This window comes from Panulirus ornatus, chromosome 13, assembly GCF_036320965.1.
Source record: "Panulirus ornatus isolate Po-2019 chromosome 13, ASM3632096v1, whole genome shotgun sequence".
Taxonomy (NCBI): Eukaryota; Metazoa; Arthropoda; class Malacostraca; order Decapoda; family Palinuridae; genus Panulirus; species Panulirus ornatus.
This window is the reverse complement of record NC_092236.1, coordinates 15140253-15159517: the sequence shown is the minus strand read 5'-3', so window position 1 is coordinate 15159517 and position 19265 is coordinate 15140253. Positions and strand designations below refer to the sequence as shown.

The 19265-nt window shown below is 44.8% G+C and overlaps 1 protein-coding gene across 1 annotated transcript in view; it reads right to left on the bottom strand.

Moving 5' to 3' along the window:
* The window catches only part of LOC139752786 (uncharacterized), a 124821-nt gene extending 123547 nt beyond the window's left edge, over positions 1-1274 (bottom strand). Inside the window, exon 1 of the mRNA XM_071668699.1 lies at positions 1162-1274. Within this exon, the coding sequence (XP_071524800.1) occupies positions 1162-1186 (25 nt within the window). The 5' untranslated portion in view covers positions 1187-1274. The remainder of the gene's footprint in view (positions 1-1161) is intronic.
* Between the last annotated feature and the right edge of the window lie 17991 nt (positions 1275-19265).

Genomic DNA, 19265 nt, shown 5'->3' with positions numbered 1-19265 from the left:
GAGAGGAAAATTCAAAATAAGAGGAAAATATATAAACAACTACAGTTTCAACTTTCTGCCTTCCATTAGACCAGTACTAACTCCTTTTCCTCCTCTATCATATCAATACCTCATCACACGCCCTCCCTCCTCCTCCCCCATTACCCTCCATCCTCGCTAGAATTAGGCCGCCATTAGCCCACCTTCGCCAGAATAGGGCCTCAGTCATCCACTCCTCAGGATTATGTCTCATTCAACTCGCATCAAAAATAGGCCTCTTTAATGGTGCGACTGAATTAGGCCTCCAGCATCCGCCCCTTTCCGAGATCTGCTTCTTTGTGAGCATCCTCCATCTCTCTCAGAACCACTTACCTCCTACGGTGGGTCATCATACCCTCCACCACCTCGAGAGATATAAGGGAGCCACCATACCTCTTACAGTAAGACCATCACACACACACACACATACTCTACTCCCTCCTTCGGGTGACTGAAACAGCCATCATAACTCTAACAGTCATGACGCCTCACGCTACCCCTCACTCGAGGGATAAACAACCACCATACCTCCTACAGTAGAACCACCATACACACTCCTTCCTTCAGGCACGAAACACAGTCACTCTACTTCTTCCATAGTGGTCACCATACACTCCCTTGCTCGAACGATAAACAGCCCTCATACCTCCTCCAGTAGGGTCAATATACACTCCCTCCCTCGAGCGCTTATCAGATCACTATAACCACTTACATTGAGACTGCTATACGCTTACAATGAGGTTACTACATACTCCCTCCCTCGGGTGATACACAACCACCATACATAAACAAGGACCAGCACAGTTTTGACGCCTGCTGCCTTAACTGCCCGTATGAATATCAGACAGTCAAGGTCCATCTATTACCACTCCGTCCATTCAGTTCTTGTAAACACGAAATTCTCCTCTGGGGACCAATCAAGCATCACTAATCAAAGCACAATCCTTCTACCAGGCAGCAATGGAAAGGTGCATTGTTTATATATATATATATATATATATATATATATATATATATATATATATATATATATATATATATATATATGGCTTAACTGACAGGAATGAATACAGGTAACATCTCATGGTTATTGCATCACCACACAGAGGTCTGAGGCGAGGAAAAGACGTCATTTACATTTACCTCGTGAGAACCGTGAGCGAGACATGAATCCTGTAGTCTTGAAGGCTGAGGAGAGTTGGAATTCGCCGGAGGAGGATAACTTCCGAAGGTACAACTTGCCCCGGCGACTCCTGACGCTTCCAGGCACACGACACACTCTGGAAAATATGATATCTGGAATGGATAGGATTCTTCGGTCTCATGTTATCGTAAGATTACATCTGATCATAACTTAGCCACCATCATTAGTTCATTTGCCTGAGTCACTTAGAATGCATTCGCATGTATTGCGTAATGAGAGAGAGAGAGAGAGAGAGAGAGAGAGAGAGAGAGAGAGAGAGAGAGAGAGAGAGAGAGAGAGAGAGAGAGAGAGAGAGAGAGAGAGAGAGAGAGAGAGAGAGAGAGAGAGAGAGAGAGATGAGAGAGATGGGGAATGTCCACAACTCTGTCTGTCATTTGCAGGTAAATAAAAGCCAAACACACAGACATAATGCACAGTACAAAATATCTCACGAGAGGGGCAGAAAATAACACAAAGAATACAAAACCCAAAATCTATCTAAGACTCACATCTACAAGCTCTTCTGAAAATACAAAAAAAAAAAAAAAAGATATACAACAGCAGCAGCAACAGGAAAAATAGCAATGACAACAACATAAGCGACGACTATTGCAAGGGGAAACAGAAGCAACAGAAGCAGCAGCAGCACCACCACCAGACAACAGATACCTCGACTAACAATATTTTCTCGGCACGAAAATTAATTTGGGCCGCCAGGAGGAAAAGGAGAGATGGTGAGGAGTAGGAGGAGGAGGAGGAGGAGGGATAGTGATGGTGAGGGAAGTGATGGAGAGGATGGATGGATGGTGGTGGTGGTTGTGGGGGTGTGGGGGGGAAGGTGGAGGAGACGGGGGATGGTGGTAGTGAGGGAGGTGGAGGAGAAGGGATGTTGATGGTGAGGGAGGTGATGGAAGAGAGGAAGGATGATGGTGGTGAGGGAGGGAAGGAGGGGGAGGAGGATCGTGGTGATGAGGGAGGTGCAGCAGCAGGGACGGTAGTGGTGAGGACACAGGAATGCCAGGGAACAGAAGATCTGTCGGCCACCAGAATCATTTGCTGGAGAACAGCAACTTGAATCTTGATAACTATTCCCCACAGAGACAAAATGGTAGAGCAGAAGGCATCTACTCATCTACCACTCCCTCCAGCACATCACCTGGTAGGGAAACAGGCATGAAGGAACGCCATGCAGTGCAGAGAGAAAAAGGAAACACACATAGAATTATCATACGAAAGGACGAATGGAAAACACATTTTGATCTAATTCTAGCTGGCGTATATCTGCAGAACACACACACACAACACACACACACACACACACACACACACACATACACACACACACACACACACACACACACACACACACACACACACACACACACATATATATGTATATATATATATATATATATATATATATATATATATATATATATATATATATATATATATATATATATATATATATATATATATAAAATGTCTAACATGAAAAAATTTCTGGGCAGCCTGATCCTCCATGATAATCTTGATATCCAACATTTGGGAGATAGAAATATTTATTGGCCAGGCACCACATGAGGGCGGTATCCCTATTGGCCTGACCCACGGATAAGGGAAGTACATATCAGTCAGGACCAGAGATGCCTGTCAGATTGGCTCTAATTAACGAAGATATCGTTCAGTCCTCGAATAATGTATATTTTTGTTCGGCCAGGCCCGGTAGATGAATGTTTTCCCTGGCCAGGCCCGGTAGAAGAAGGGTTTTGTTAGGAAGGTCCGGTAGATGGAGGTTTTGTTAGCCTGGTCCGGTAGATGGAGGTTTTTGTTATCCTGGTCCGGTAGATGGAGGGTTTTGTCAGCCTGGGCCGGTAGAAAAAGGGTTTTGTTGGGAAGGTCCGGTGGATGAAGGTGTTTGTTAGCCTGATCCCGTAGATGGAGGTTTTTGTCAACCTGGTCCGGTAGATGGAAGTTTTTGTTAGCCTGGTCCGGTAGATGGAGGTTTTTTGGTAGCCTGGTCCGGTAGATGGAGGTTTTTGTTAGCATGGCCCGGTAGATGGAGGCTTTTGTTAGCCTGGTCCGGAAGATGGAGGTTTTTGGTTAACTTGGGCCGGTAGATGGAGGTTTTTGGTTAGCCTGGTCCGGTAGATGGAGGTTTTTGTTAGCCTGGTCCGGTAGATGGAGGTTTTTTTTGTTAGCCTGGTCCGGTAGATGGAGGTTTTTGGTTAACTTGGTCCCGTAGATGGAGGTTTTTGTCAGCCTGGTCCGGTAGATGGAGATTTTTGTCAGTCAGGTCGTGAATGATCCTTTTTTGTTTATGTTGAAGGCTCTGGCCGCGAACTCAAGCTCTCGTAGAGGCCAAGCCTTGAGTGAAATAGAGAGGCCAAGCCTTAAGCGGAACATAGAAAAAGACGTAAAATGATAGAAATGTAAAGAGAGAATAGGAGAGACAATCCGAGAGTTCTAGTGGGGAAGTGGACAACTTGCCTCTCAAAGAGGGTCTGGTCGTAGCTTTTACGAAATACGTAAGAAGGTGAAGATATCCCCGGCTTAGCGGGAAAGAAACACACATCACAACGGCCTTCACGAGAGCTGCCAGGGGGGCCACACGGTGATCATGTGACGCAGTGGCCTGCTAAGTATTTGTCAGCCAGAACGAGGCTCATAAAGATGTTTTCAACAATGTCCTGTGGAGAAATTAGTTTAAAGAGGACCTGGAACGGAATTACTTGAGGAGAAATTTGTTTAACTAAGCTCTTTCAGAACACGGTTCTAGGTATCTGTTGATGTTACAGATATTATGCCTCGTCAGTGTCCCCACTATTTACACACACACACACACACACACACACACACATATATATATATATATATATATATATATATATATATATATATATATATATATATATATATATATATATATATATATATATATATATTTATTTATTTATTCATCTATTTTGCTTTGTCGCTGTCTCCCGCGTTTGCGAGGTAGCGCAAGGAAACAGACGAAAGAAAATGGCCCAACCCACCCCCATACACATGTATATACATACACGTCCACACACGCAAATATACATACCTATACATCTCAATGTACACATATATATACACACACAGACACATACATATATACCCATGCACACAATTCACACTGTCTGCCTTTATTCATTCCCATCGCCACCTCGCCACACATGGAATACCATCCCCCTCCCCCCTCATGTGTGCGAGGTAGCGCTAGGAAAAGACAACAAAGGCCCCATTCCTTCACACTCAGTCTCTAGCTGTCAGGCAATATATATATATATATATATATATATATATATATATATATATATATATATATATATATATATATATATATATATATATATATATATTGCATTAATGAGATGGCCTTGATTAGGGCATTCATTTGCGTGTACTGTCTCAACTAACATCAACAAAAATAACAAACTGTGATTACTGGCTTTGTGGGACGAAAAAGCATTATATTCAAACTGTATTTCACCGTCATCCCACAACTGGACAAGAGTTCATATGATCTATAACTGTCAGCTTCAATATTCCTACAACTGGACAAGAGTTCATATGATCTATAACTGTCAATTTCAATATTTCCAGGAGTTTCTCGTCGGTTTTGGGAGGAGGCACAAGGACGCGTGCCATGTAGTGCATCCTTCATGCAAACGTATCGACACTTTCGACACCGGTCTCCGTGGTCCTTGTAACCTACAAGGTTCCACTTCTAAACACGTGATTGACAATGAATTTCTGGTCCGCAACACTAAAGCAGGACTGGTTGTGCCTCAGGTTCTGTTGTCAAAAATTGCCCTCCCTGTCACTCTGAGTTGAGAATCTTTTCTTGGAGGCAAATTTCCAGGAGCTGTTTTGCATCTATCTATCATTATCCGAGTACCCCTTCCTTGTTAGGCTCCTGTTTTCTTTCCTTTTTTTTTCTCTAGGACCCCATTTCCAGGAGCTCCTGCAGCTCCAAGTCTACTACAAGTAATAAGGATCATAATTCACAAACACATTGAATGGTTGCAGGTGAATGCTCTATCCGCACGTATAATGTTGTCCCTGAGCAAACCACAGATGCCAGTGTAATACAGATGTGGAAGTGATAAGACAATCTGTAATTCTGATTGTGTTTCTCTTCTAGCAATAGCTGGCAACGGTCTGAAGCTCCAAATCAGCAGCTTTGGACACTTATATTGTGAAGTCTTTCAGTCGCTTCACGCTGCATCAGTGTCTTTTGGCAGAGGATAAGCGAGCACACTCAACAGTATGAGGAACTGTTGTTTCCTGTGGATGAACGAGCAGTTCTACACTGACGTGCTACTCACTTGCTAGCTTGCGACACACGAACGTATCTGTACATCATAACGGGGGAACTATCCATCGTTAGACGTCAGAGTCTCTGGCTTTGTGAGGGACGTGATGCCTCACTTTCGCCAGGTCCTAACCATATACCATACCACCACATTACCCTCTTGAGGACCAAAGTAGATGATATTCTTGGGTATATTTTGTCAAGCACCTGATGTAGATTTTCAAACCATCGAAGCCTCATCACAATGATGAAGAGAAAAGAATGAGTTGGATATACTCAGGCCCGAATGGTGTTCGATCTCAAAATGCCATGCCATTTGAGGAGTTCGTAATTCCTTAAAAGTCAGATGTCAAGAGCTTGGTCTATGTATTTGACATTCCGTGTTAAATGCCACGTATCACACACCTGTAAGAATACGAAGGCAATCAGGTGAATTTCAGTGAAATGCCTCTCCTTTTCTCCCGTTGTCTGGCTTCAGGGTAGTAGCATGCGAGTACTGGCCCCCTCATAAATTTATGGCAACCTTCTCACATCGGGTCCGGTACATGAGGCTACCTCGTCCATTTCTCGTAAAAATTATGCCTGAAGGCCGTTCTTCACTGATGTCCTTAACTATTCCAGCTCAGGAGGCAAATACATCTCGAGATACCAAGTACAAAACTTCAGCATGTTAAGAAAACTCTCTATCGGCCTCAGATCCTAGCATCAATGCCACACTCTCTGCCTCGATGGGAAACTGATGTTCCTTAACTCAGAATGCGATGCCAAATGTTATGTCGTGACGGTACGTCCTCCTTCTGTCCATTACGGGCTGGAGGGGTGCGCGTCGTGCCGACCCAGTAAACAATAGCGTTTCAAATGGAGCGGCCGTATGCAAATCTAAACCTGGGTGCACCGTAATATACCCTCGAGTCCCGAGGACTGTGTGAACACCTGTGGTCACATTATTAAAAAAGAAGTTCGTCGGATGATTTCTTTCTCGCATTTTTATTCGCTCACGAGCTACGTTACTCCAAACATAGATAAGAGCAAGTGTTTGCTGCCTAAGAGACCAGTGACCTGGTAATTCTGGATGGGATTGTCTCGATAAATGATACGCTAAATATGGTGGACCTAGCGATAATCTTTTCTAGCTAACGAAATTAATGAGAATTCTATTTCATCTTACTTCTCTCTCTCTCTCTCTCTCTCTCTCTCTCTCTCTCTCTCTCTCTCTCTCTCTCTCTCTCTCTCTCTCTGTCTGTCTGTCTGTCTGTCTCTCTCTCTCTCTCTCTCTCTCTCTCTCTCTCTCTCTCTCTCTCTCTCTCTCTCTCTCTCTCTTTCTCTCTGCGTTGAATGTTATCCAGTTAATCATACTTTGGTATTGACCGAACCCATATTGCTATTGACCGATGAGAACCGCCTTTTTTAATAGTCGTCCTTTCGTCCAACATGGAGATATTTTCACTTATCCTCATACCACTCATATACCAGGGAAGGAATGGAAGGTCGGTGAAATGCCACCTGGCCGGCCCATACTGCTGGGTTTAAGGGGCTAAGTAATTATGAAAAACTAATTACCGTGAAAAACTTACTGGACTTATGAATGAGGGTTGAGAAGAGAAAGAGGGGAGAGGGGGGTAGGGGGAAGAGGAAAAAATATCCTAATGGGAAAAAAAAGTGTTTTTTGTTGGAGTCTTATACGTACGACTTGAATGACCATGATGAAAAGTGGTGGTAAGGTCTGGTTACTCATGGGAGCAATCCAGAGGGAAGGAGGAGGAAGAAAAAGGAGAGAGGAAGAGAAGGAGGAAAAGACGAAGAGATAGAAAGATGTAGGGGAAAAAAGGGATAGAGATTGAGGGAGGGGAATGACGAAGAAGGGAGAGGAAGATGAAGACAGAGGAAGAACAAAAGTAGCCTACCTCAACCCATGCTTTCATTACCTCCTCTTTACCTTCAGATCTTCCCTTTTGTTCTCTTCCTCATACATTATTTCATCCACATTCCACCTCTCCTTCACCTGCTCTTCCTCCTCTTCTTTTTCTTTCCCCTATTCTTCTTCTTCTCCTTGTTCCTCCTCCTCCTCCTCCAGGGATATTCTCTCCATTACATCAAGTCTTCCCCTCCCCCGTCGCCACCCACCCCACTCCGTCGCCTCTCAATTTAGTGCATTTTTCTCCCTTCTCGGCTGCTGCCCGGGCGTGGCCTCGACCAGGAAGCCCGACATGTTTAGGACGATAGCTGCACACACACACACACACACACACACACACACACACACACACACACACACACACACACACACACACAGGAATACGGCAAGTAATGGAATACTGAAATATATTGATACAGATGCAGATGGACTGGTGATAAATGGCAGAGAAGAGATATTCAAGGATGATGTTTGGGGAAAATTCACCCATTTTTTCCTGGGGTTCTGGAGACGGAACTCACTAGAGAGAGAAAATGTCATCTGTTCTGCCTTACAAGGATATATGGTAACTAAGGAGGGAAACAGTGATACAAAGGAGGAGGAGGATTGGTATTCTTACTAAGAACCCATAGCCTATAGGAGACCAGGAGGATACGCAGGACTGCACAGATACGTCTCCCTGACGAGTGTGGTGTGTGAGACAACGGAAAAGATGATTAGAAAGAGAATGGATGATGCTGTTGACACAGGAGAAACTGGGGATAGGGAAGAAGGAATACTGCACATGTATCCCCTGCGTGTCGTAGTTGGCGACTAAGAGGGGAAGGAGCTGGTGGCTGGAAATCCTCCCCTCCTGTATTACTTTCCAAAAGTAAGAACAGAGCACGGAGCCAAGTGAGGAACTTACCCACTAAGGCTCAGTCATCTGTTCTTGAAGCTACCTCGCTCACGTGGCGAGCATGTATGGAAAAGAAAAAGTGGTTGATGGTTGATGAGTGGAGTAAACTACGTTATAAATCGGTGACATAAAACGGAGCCAAGTGAGGAATTTTCCCTCTAAGGCTCAGTCATCTGTTATTAAAGCTACCTGCTCACGTGGCGAGCATGTATGGAAAAGAAAAAGCAGTTGATGGTTGATGAGTTGATGAATGTGGACGGCAATCATATGTTTAAAAAGGTATATGCAAGTAGGGCTAGGAGAGAATAGTAATGAGGTTGGGGGACCCCTGAGTGAAGAGTTCCCTCCCTGTACAGTATGAATAAGTTATCACAAGGAGGTAAGCATACACACGGGATATCATGAGCATAAAAATAAATAATCCCTTTACGTAATATAATCATACTGATAAAAGATAGCAATCACACACACACACACACACACACACACACACACACACACGCACACAAACATACAGCATTCCTTTATGAGCGCCTCCCCCTACCACTTAGTCTCTAATTAATCAAATTTTCTGAGGATGAGAAACTCATCATCGTTGAATAATTAAAAGAGGGGCGACTCCCCTGTACGCTGAGGAAGCGACGGGACCTCATACAGAAATTTTTTCAGCACCCGACGCAGTAATCTGTCTGTGGCGGGCATGACAGATGGCGTGATAAATACAGACGTTTTTGGAGAGACCAGGTTAAGGTCAGGCGATCACCAAATGAAAAGCAAGAAGCCAAGGGAGTGTGGGGATTATGTCCTATCTTGCGAGGTTTATTGAGGAGTCCTACACTGGAAACATGAGAGGATATGTAGAGTGTAACGTAAAAAAAAAAAAGACTTTCCAAATCTATTCACTTCTTGATACCGTCTATATATAGCTATAAATTCTGCGTTTCTTGAGCGACTAAAGTGAACGTTGCTCTTTTGATCATATCTGCAAAGTTTATCATCTCTCTTTATACAGACTTTTTATGTCATTAATATGACTGTATGGTAATATGTTACCTTCATCCACAGACATTTCTCTTTCATTTAAGAGCCACATGCAAAGCGAGAGTGTATTGTGGTCGTACAATCATCCTTAAAACCTAGAGAAGGTCTTAAAGATTTTTCAGCTGATAGATATAGGTTGACGATGACCCTGGTAGTTGCGAGACAGACTTAAAGGCCAAATAACCAATCAACCATCTCTTTCCTTAACATTGAATGGTATTAACTGTGTTATTTCTGACCTTCTGTCGACTCTGGAAGGACCCAAGTAAGAAAGTCTACCTGGATAAGGTCCCCAATAGTCGAGGGAGCATTGCCTTCACCTCCCTGCTCGTGAGAGCGCAGTCCTCGCCTCCGTCCACCTCCTCAGATTGGAGTAGACCATTTCTCACTCTGACGTGACCAGCTTAGTCGCTAATCACCCTCACTCTAATGGTCCCAAGGAGGATCACCTGATCGTAGCTACCGTGAATTAATCTTTCATTACTCGGGGGCGTTTTTCATCTCCCCTTTTTTTTTTCTTAGTACTCAAGTCAGGAGATGGGTGTTTCATTATGAAATGGGGATATGAGGAGGGAGGAAGTGGAGGATGGATTAAGGCCAAGTGGTGCATATGGGGGAATGGTTACCTGATTGTGTGTGTGTGTGTCTGTGTGTGTCTGTGTGTGTGTGTGTGTCTGTGTGTGTGTGTGTGTGTGTGTGAAAAACCGAAACACTCACATATCAAGATCCACCTCACTTCGGTAACCCATCCTTCACGAAATTAGCGAACGATAGAAATCCCACCACATTATTCTTCCAACGGCGGGAGAGAGAGAGAGAGAGAGAGAGAGAGAGAGAGAGAGAGAGAGAGAGAGAGAGAGAGAGAGAGAGAGAGAGAGAGAGAGACCAGTTTGTTCCTTTATCGAGTGTGGTTCTCCTCCCTTCTCCCTTCCCTCTGGGGTCCTGGTACGAGATTATGGGGATGCCTGTCGTCAGAGCACAAGCGTTCGGGCCCGCATCGGGTCCTGGCGCACGGTTACTGGGGTTCTCCTGCCACCACGGACAAGACTTCGGGGATTCCCAGGGTCCGGGAGTAAGATCTTAGGAATTTCCCAGTTACCCGATTCCAGACGCAATATATCGGGAATTCCTTGGTTATCTAGACTAGGAATTTGGGAATTCCTGTGTTTAGGCCACAAGATATCGAGGATATCCTGGGTTTAGGTTACAAGATATCGAGGATATCCTGGGTTTAGGGACAAGATATAGAGGATATCCTGGGTTTAGGTACAAGATATCGATGATATCCTGGGTTTAGGTACAAGATATCGATGATATCCGGGCTTAGGCCACAAGATATCGAGGATATCCTGGGTTTAGGGACAAGATATAGAGGATATCCTGGGTTTAGGCACAAGATATCGAGGATATCCTGGGTTTAGGTACAAAATATCGAGGATATCCTGGGTTTAGGCACAAGATATCGAGGATATCCTGGGTTTAGGCACAAGATATCGAGGATATCCTGGGTTTAGGCACAAGATATCGAGGATATCCTAGGTTTGGTAAGGAGATTCCGGCAACCCACAGGGACTGGACGCAAGATTTCGGAAACTCTTTGGGCTTTTGACGTACGATTTCGGGAACTTCCGGAGGGTTGGAGTCAGGAATTTTGGGGGCTTCCTGGCGTCTAGGCACAACATTTGGGGGGGAGGAATTCTCATACATGATTACTATTTGAGATTACTGTTTGTGTGTGACGGAGAGAGAGAGAGTGTGTGTGTGTTACATATATGTTACTCCATCTCCTTACCTTGTATATATGTACCGTATCTTTACTGTTATATGTGTATTCTACCATGTCTGGACTGTTATGTGTATGTACACACACGCCTTACCCTAAGTCAATTAGTCGCACACAAACACACACATACACGTATACATGCAAACATACATACACTTCACGACCCCTCGTGGTGTAGGAGTTAGCGCTGCGACCCACTGATCTCACGGGTTAGGGTTCGGGTCCCGGACAAAGCAGCCGGCTCACAGCCAACCCACTTGTTCATCCTCCCCTTTGGGGTTGGTCGATGAACGGATACCTGGCGTAAGCTAGGGTGTGTGTGTGTGTGTGTGTGTGTGTGTGTGTGTGTACAAGATTAAGAGACTGTAAAACTTTCTTCCCTTAACACGTAGATAGTGATAAAACACACACACACACACACACACACACACACATACACGCTTGGAAAGAAAATGAAGGGAGGTTACATAATTGTACAGAAATCACCTGGGTAAAACAGTAGGAAAGAGAGAGAGAGAGAGAGAGAGAGAGAGAGAGAGAGAGAGAGAGAGAGAGAGAGAGAGAGAGAGAGAGAGAGAGAGAGAGAGAGAGAGAGAGATAGAGAGAGAGAGAGAGAGAGAGAGAGAGAGAGAGAGAGATGTGGCTATGACGTAAGTGACTACAGTAAAGACATTCATTGTTTTTCCACCAGAGAATGAGGCTTTATTTCGAGAGGCTTAGGAGTTTTAGGGATGATTCTGAGCCAGTGAGAAGTTGTTTGTTATAGGGTGTGGGTCTAGCAGGAAGTTGTTGCTAGAGGGTGTGAGGTTAGCGGGAAGTTGCTGTTATAGGGTGTGATATTAACGGAAATTTATTGTTGTAGGGTGTGGGGTTAGCAGGAAGTTGTCTGTTTTAGGGTGGGGGTGGGGGTTAGCAGGAAGTTGTTGTTATAGCGTGTGGGTTTAGCAGGAAGTTGTTGATACAGGGTGTGGGACAGCAGGAAGCTGTTGTTATAGCGTGTGGGGTTAGCAGAAAGTTGTTACAGGATGTGGGGTTAGCAGGAAGATGTTGTTAGAGGATGTGGGAGTTAGCAGAAAGTTGTAGTAGTTATAGGGTGTGGGGTTAGCAGGAAGATGTTGTTATAAGGTGTGGGGTTATTCATAGGTAAGGTTGGGGTTTACAGTAAGGGGAGAAGAGGTATGGTACTATTGCATCACTTTACTCCCTTCCCCTTACGTGGACACACCATCCACTCCCTTTCCCCTTTTGCCTCCACTCATTTTCTCAATCTCTATCTCTCCTTTCAAACCTCTTTCATCCTCTCTCTATCTTATCCATTTTCCCCATTTCCATTCTATAATTCTCTTCAATTTTCCATATCCATCCATCCATCAGTCTATCCGTTTACCTTTGATTCCCTCTTTCTATTTCTTCCTCCTTCTTTAGAAACCTCTTTGTGCCTGTCCGTACGTCCCTGTGTCTATACGTTTCTCTATCTTCTTCTAACTCTATTTGTCCAGCTTTTACACCTATATCTTGGTCCGTGAACGAGCCAAGGATTCTCACTATCTTGTAGGATTAAATCACCACTATCAAATCACCCAATTATCTAACTTAAGGATGAGGAAACCTTGTTTGATAATGATCTTCCCAGGTTGTAATTTACTTTGGCCACTTGTGTGTGAGTCGTCTGGTGTACTCAGCTGCTTCGCAAGGATGCCACCTGAGCAATATAGAGCTCAGCAGATTTCCATATCTTTTTTGTCAAAAGACAAAAACAAAACAAAACACCTTGGAGTGCAAAATATGGAAGAGCATTATGCTCAGATTCTCTCTCTCTCTCTCTCTCTCTCTCTCTCTCTCTCTCTCTCTCTCTCTCTCATGTGTGTCACAACTTTTCTCATTCATCTTCTTTTATGCATTCCTTTGTCTCATGCCCCGAACATTAGAATTTCAAACCTTTCTTTGTCTGAACTCTGGCACTATACAGAGGCGTTATTTTTTTTTTTTTTTTTTTCCCTCCTCCCCAACTTTCAACCTCCAAACTCCAAAGAAGAAAAACATCTTTATTTCTGTTTTCCTCCCGAATGTGTTTCACTGTGTCGCCCACCCACCTCTCTCTCTCTCTCTCTCTCTCTCTCTCTCTCTCTCTCTCTCTCTCTCCTTTGCCTATCTGTCTATATGTCCTTATTCTTTCACACTATATCTGTCTGTCTGTTGATCTGATGTCTCATCGCTTCCCCATCCCTCATTCTCAGAGTTCTTATGTTGTCTCCATTTCTTCATTCTCTTTCATGTAGTATACAGATTATCATAAATCATTACTAATCAATTCCAACAGCAACAGACCACTGGGCCCCAAACGAGGCTGTTTGAGAAAAAGGACAGAAACTCGAGTATTCGTGAGGCAGGAGTCGAAAGACGTACAGACTTTTCAAAGCGGAAGACATGTAAAATTTTCATGTAGGTAAGGAGGCACAAATACATCCACAAACACCCACAAACAAACAGACAGACAGAAGCGCTTCCACTCCACGAATGTTGAGGGATTAAGCGATCCAAGTATATTTGTGGAAGCTTTGCCCGGTATTTGTTTCTAGCTTCGCTTCAACGTTTGCCCTGGGGTAATAGCTACAGACGACGGAGGAGGATATTTCCACGTAGTTATTTCCACCCATAAAATAACGACCAATAACGGTAGGTGATGGTTCTTCGGGCACTTTTGAGCCGTGCCTCGATCAGAATCATCAATGAAGAGACAGGGAGGAAGTTACCAAGCGAGAGGCAGCACAGGGTGTGTGTGTATGTGTGTGTGTGCAATCCTCCTCCAGGCACTTTCCTTCTCTCAACATCTTGATACCGCTCCTTGCTCTGACCCTCCTTAAGATGCCGGGAGGGCGGTCCATCCCCAGTGACGTGGGCAAAAGGTACTGGTATAAGAAGCGGGTCATATTTTCGTTCTTATTTCCATAGTTTGTCACAAGGGAGCTCCAGGTCTGGGGAGGCAAGAGGTCTTTCTGAGGGATGCCAGAAGCTTGTTGTGGCTGGCTAGTTGTGACATCACTTCATGTGATTAACAAGGGCGTGAAGAAGACGACGCATTTATAGTGCTTATAGTAAAGCTGGAAGTGTTTGCCACTATAGGAATAATGTTTATTCCAGTACTCATAGTCTTTGTCATAGTACTCATAATGCTTCTTATAGCACTCGTGGTGGCTTGTCAAACAGTCGTGGTGTATGTAATGGCACTCATGATGTTTGTCATGGTACTCATGGTGTTTGTCAAAGTGAGTAACTCATGGTATCTGTAAAGGCATTCATGAGGTGGTCTGTCATGGTACTCACGATGCTCATTGCTCACAGTCCCTATCATGATACTCACAATGGTTGCCATCTGACGGGTTTGGTACATTTTCCCAGTCACTTTAGTTCGTGTGCTTCCAGCCACTCACCATATGGACATTTCAATTCCTGTCGTCGATATTTTCCCTCAGTTTCTCTTCCGTTCTCCAGGGAAGCGCCAGCCTTGTCTATTGTCCCTTCTGGTCATGTCCCTCCCACCCGTCAGGCTAGCGGCCTCTTATTTACCAAGGTTCCCCGCAAGCACCAAGCACTCACTGACGTATTGATTTGGTGACCAGCCAGCCAAGCATAACACGTTCCCCTCACACACCAGCTGGCCCGGAGGGAGAGAGGGGATACCATGGTCTTTCTTGGTCTCTTTCAAACTTTTTAACATCTCTTTCCTTCTCGTCCTCGTAACTATGGTCGGTTTTTCTCATCGTTTCATCATCTCTCCTCTCATTACTCTCCATTTCCCCCCCCCCCCCTCTCATTCTCTCATTTCATATGCATATTTATATCTTTTTTTAATCCTTTGATCCCTCTTCATTCTCCTCCATTTTATTTCTATCCCCTCTCAGTCCGCTTCTTTCTGTGTCTACCGCACTTGTTCCCCTTGCCCTCAACTTCTTAGCACAGAAGATTTTCATTCAATCAAGGAACCTGTATGACTGGCTCTTACTTCCCACGCATGCGTATCTGTTTATCTCATCCTGTTTACTGTCCTACGAAACATAGTTTTTGCTGCTGAATTTCGATAAAAGAATCTTGCCAAGGTTCACTATGGTGCTCGGCAGATCCGCAGAGCCAAGGCTCCACGTTCGATCCCAACTGGGGAGCAAAAACTGTTGGGGGTGTTATTCTCTGTGATATGCTCAGGTCTGGTCACTCGTCGCTGTGTTATTGTAAGGTACGCAGCGCTAGGTTATGATCAGGGATGGTCATTTGTTGCTGTTGTTACAGGGTTCTCTTGTGTTCGATGGTATTCCCAGGGCTGGTTTTGATGTCGTGGGCACGTGTTACTCGCTATGTTATGCTCAGAACTGACTACTATGTCATATGAAAGTAGTTTTGACTATGTTATGCCCTGGGCTGGTCATTATTAAAGTCTCTCAGTAGGTATGACCCTTTGACAACCAGTCCACACGATTGAAAAGTTTTGTGAGGGAGTTTTAGTCCCAAAAGATATATAACGATTTTAGTTTCTGACAAGTATTAATCCCTTTCCATCAGCATTAGTCGATCATTAGTCAAATCACTCATACCTACACCACCTGCAACACACGCAAAGAAAGAAACTGTAGCTCAGGATTTCGGGGTAAAATAACGAAGGAAGGACATCGTAAATCTGTGCTGTCCCCTCTCCTTCTCCCCTCAATCCCCAGGCACGTCCAGCTGACTCCCGTGGTCTCTCTCTCTCTCTCTCTCTCTCTCTCTCTCTCTCTCTCTCTCTCTTCAGGGTTGACGCAGGTTCGTCACCCTCCCCTCTCCCCTGGTCTCCCCATTTGAGGGTTCACAGAGGTTGGTCCCTCTAGTCTCCCCTCCCGGGGACACGCGCAGTTCTCGGTTCTCCTAATCTCCCCACTTGAGGGCTCACGCAGGTGGGGCCCCTTGTGCCTCTCTCTCTCTCTCTCTCTCTCTCTCTCTCTCTCTCTCTCTCTCTCTCTCTCTTGAGCACTCACACAAGTTGGTCCCTTATGGTCTATATCCCACTTAAGGTCTTACAAAAGCTGGTTCCCCTGGTCTCCCCAAGTGAGGGGTTCGAAAACCTGGTTCCTTGGTCTCCCCACTTTAATGGCTTAATAACGGTGGGCGCCTTGGTCTCCCCACTTGATGGCTGGCTGACAAAGGCTGGTCCCTCTGGTCTCCCCACTTGATGGCTGACAAAGGCTGGTCCCTCTTCTCTCCCCACTCGAGGGCTCAAGAAACTTCACTGTAAAAAAGAAAAAAAAAAATTCCAGGGCAACTTCATACCTTCCTGTACCGCTCGCTGGACATCTCTCTTGTTACTGAGACTGTGAGATTTACAATGAGATTCCTCGTTATCTCTCCCTTTCCTTAAGAAAATCGTCACTCTGCCTCTTTTAAATTAAATCCTGACACCCTTTCATACATAGACGTCGTGAAAAAGATTTACAGTCCACTGAGAATAGACTATGTGTTCAAACAGACGTAAGAAATATAACTATTCATAGGTCAAAGATTCTTTTTAAACTGATATATACATACATACATACATACATGCATATATATATATATATATATATATATATATATATATATATATATATATATATATATATATATATATATATATATATATATATATATATATATATTTCTTCCTCGACTCTTATTTGCTGTTTCCCTCGTAGTAAGATAGATTCAGATCCAGACGAAGAACGGCCTTATTTGTATTTGCTGACATCCATTCTCTAGCTGTCATGTATAATGCATCGAAACCAAAGCTCCCTGTCCAGAACCAGGTCCCACAGACCTTTCCCTGGGTTCCCCTGACCGCTTCGTATACCCTAATTCATCTCACTGACAGCATGTCGTCCCCTGTATACCACATCGCTCCAAATCGCTCTATCCCATTTACGCCTAACAATCTCCAACATGTTTTGGCCGTGATTACAAAAAGCACCTTTTACTTCAATCCTCCCACCTCGTCCTCGGGGTTTCTCTTGCTTCCTCCAGTTGTGAAGCGTATAACCTCTGAGTCAACCTGTTCTCTCTCTCATCCTTTCCATATATCCATACTATCTCAGCGCACCATGCACCTCTCCCTCACATTGTCATTCCTTACTCGATCATCCCTCCTCACAGCAGATGTTGTCGTCAATCATTTCATTTCTAACACATCCACCCTCTTCTTCCGAGCTTTTCTCTGTCGGGCCCACCCTTTACACCTATACAGGACCGTCGGGGATATTATATTGTTAAAGATACTCATCTTTGCCTTTACATAGAGGTACTCTCTTTCTACACACGCCTTCAGCTTATCCGGGACCTTCGTCCCTTCACCGACCTTAAGGCTTTCTTATGCTCCATGGTTCTACCTGCTGCCATGTCCACTTCCAGGCATCTAAAACACTCCACTTTCTCCATTTTCTCAAACTCACGCTCCAGCCATTCTGTCTCTTTCCCATGCTAAGCTTAATAAACTCACCATTACCCACAGTAACTCAGCTTTCTCCTTTAACACACTCTTTCAGGCTCAAAACGTCAGCTACTGAAATTTCCCATTCGAGTGTGCTACCAGTGCCGTGTCATCAGCAAACAGCAACTGACCCATCTCTCCGGCACCCACGCCATCCCCTACAGAATGCAGACCCGGCAGGAGAGAGTGAAAGAGAGTGGTGAGTGAGGGAGAGTGTGGGTGAACAGGCAGACGAGAGAGAGAGAGAGAGAGAGAGAGAGAGAGAGAGAGAGAGAGAGAGAGAGAGAGAGAGAGAGAGAGAGAGAGAGAGAGAGAGAGAGAGAGAGAGAGAGAGAGAGAGAGAGAACTGAGAATGAGTGTGTGGGGAGAGGATAAGGTTATGGCAGCAGGAGGACGTGGCTGATGAGGGCGGCCAGCCCGGAATGGCTGAAGCTAATTTGACTTTTATGGACACTCTCACCTGCCACGTCTCTTATTTCATGGTGCAGCTCAGTTTTCCTGGATGAAATCTCTGTCTGTCTCTCACTCTTCTCCTCTTTTATTCTCCCTTTCTTCCAGTTTTTTCTTATCCTCTATATCTCTTCCCTCCCCAGCTCTAGCCCTCCCCCCTTCACCATCCTGGAGACCTGGCTTCTCCCCGTCCTCGCGTCCTGCCCATCACTCTCCCCAGGAGAGTCCTCCAGCTCCCTCTCCCCCTCACAACCTCTCCCCTCGGCCTTCCCCTCTCAGGTGCCGAACGTGGTATAACTTTTCAATAATCAGTCCGCGCGGAGCCCGTCACCATACTCACCATTCTGTTGACTTTTCAATTATTCTTCCATTTTCTGACCTTGATCGAGATGGGAAATGGGAAGTTGATGCGTCTCGGGTCGTCACTGAGAAATGCGTTGGCTGTCACGTGCCTCTGCCCTCCATAGAGAGTTTATGAGGTAGGCGTCTCCCCACACTTGTCAGGCCTTCTGCAGCGACGACAGGCAAGTCCTACGGCTTCTGGGGCTTTGACTAGCAGACACGTTGCTCTAACACACAGACACACAGACACACAGACACACACACACACATACACACAGACACACACACACACACATACACACAGACACACACACACACACACACAATCAAAAGGGCGGGACCCCCCTGAGTATACAGCTCCGTTTCCGTGCTGGAAATTAGGTATTTACATTGCCTCGATTTGCTGAGAAATGTGATCTATGAATCCTTGTCCCTAATCAGCTCATGGTACAATGGGATATATTTCCCGTGAAGCAGGCAGAGATAGATGGGCCACTCCCAAGTCTGACTGTTCTGAATTATTCTTTGTTTCTCTTTACTTCTCTCTTTATCTCTATCTGTACCACCATCTCTCTAATTTTTCTCTCTTTCCCTGTTTCTCTTTACTTATTATCTCTTGTTGCCTTTAATCCTGTTTTATTTCCTCTTTGTCTATACACCTCTCTCTCTCTCTCTCTCTCTCTCTCTCTCTCTCTCTCTCTCTCTCTCTCTCTCTCTCTCTCTCTCTCTCTCCAAGATGACATACCCCACGCCCTAGTAGCCAGCGCCCATATCACACGACAGCGCACCTTCGTGAACAAAGTAATTTT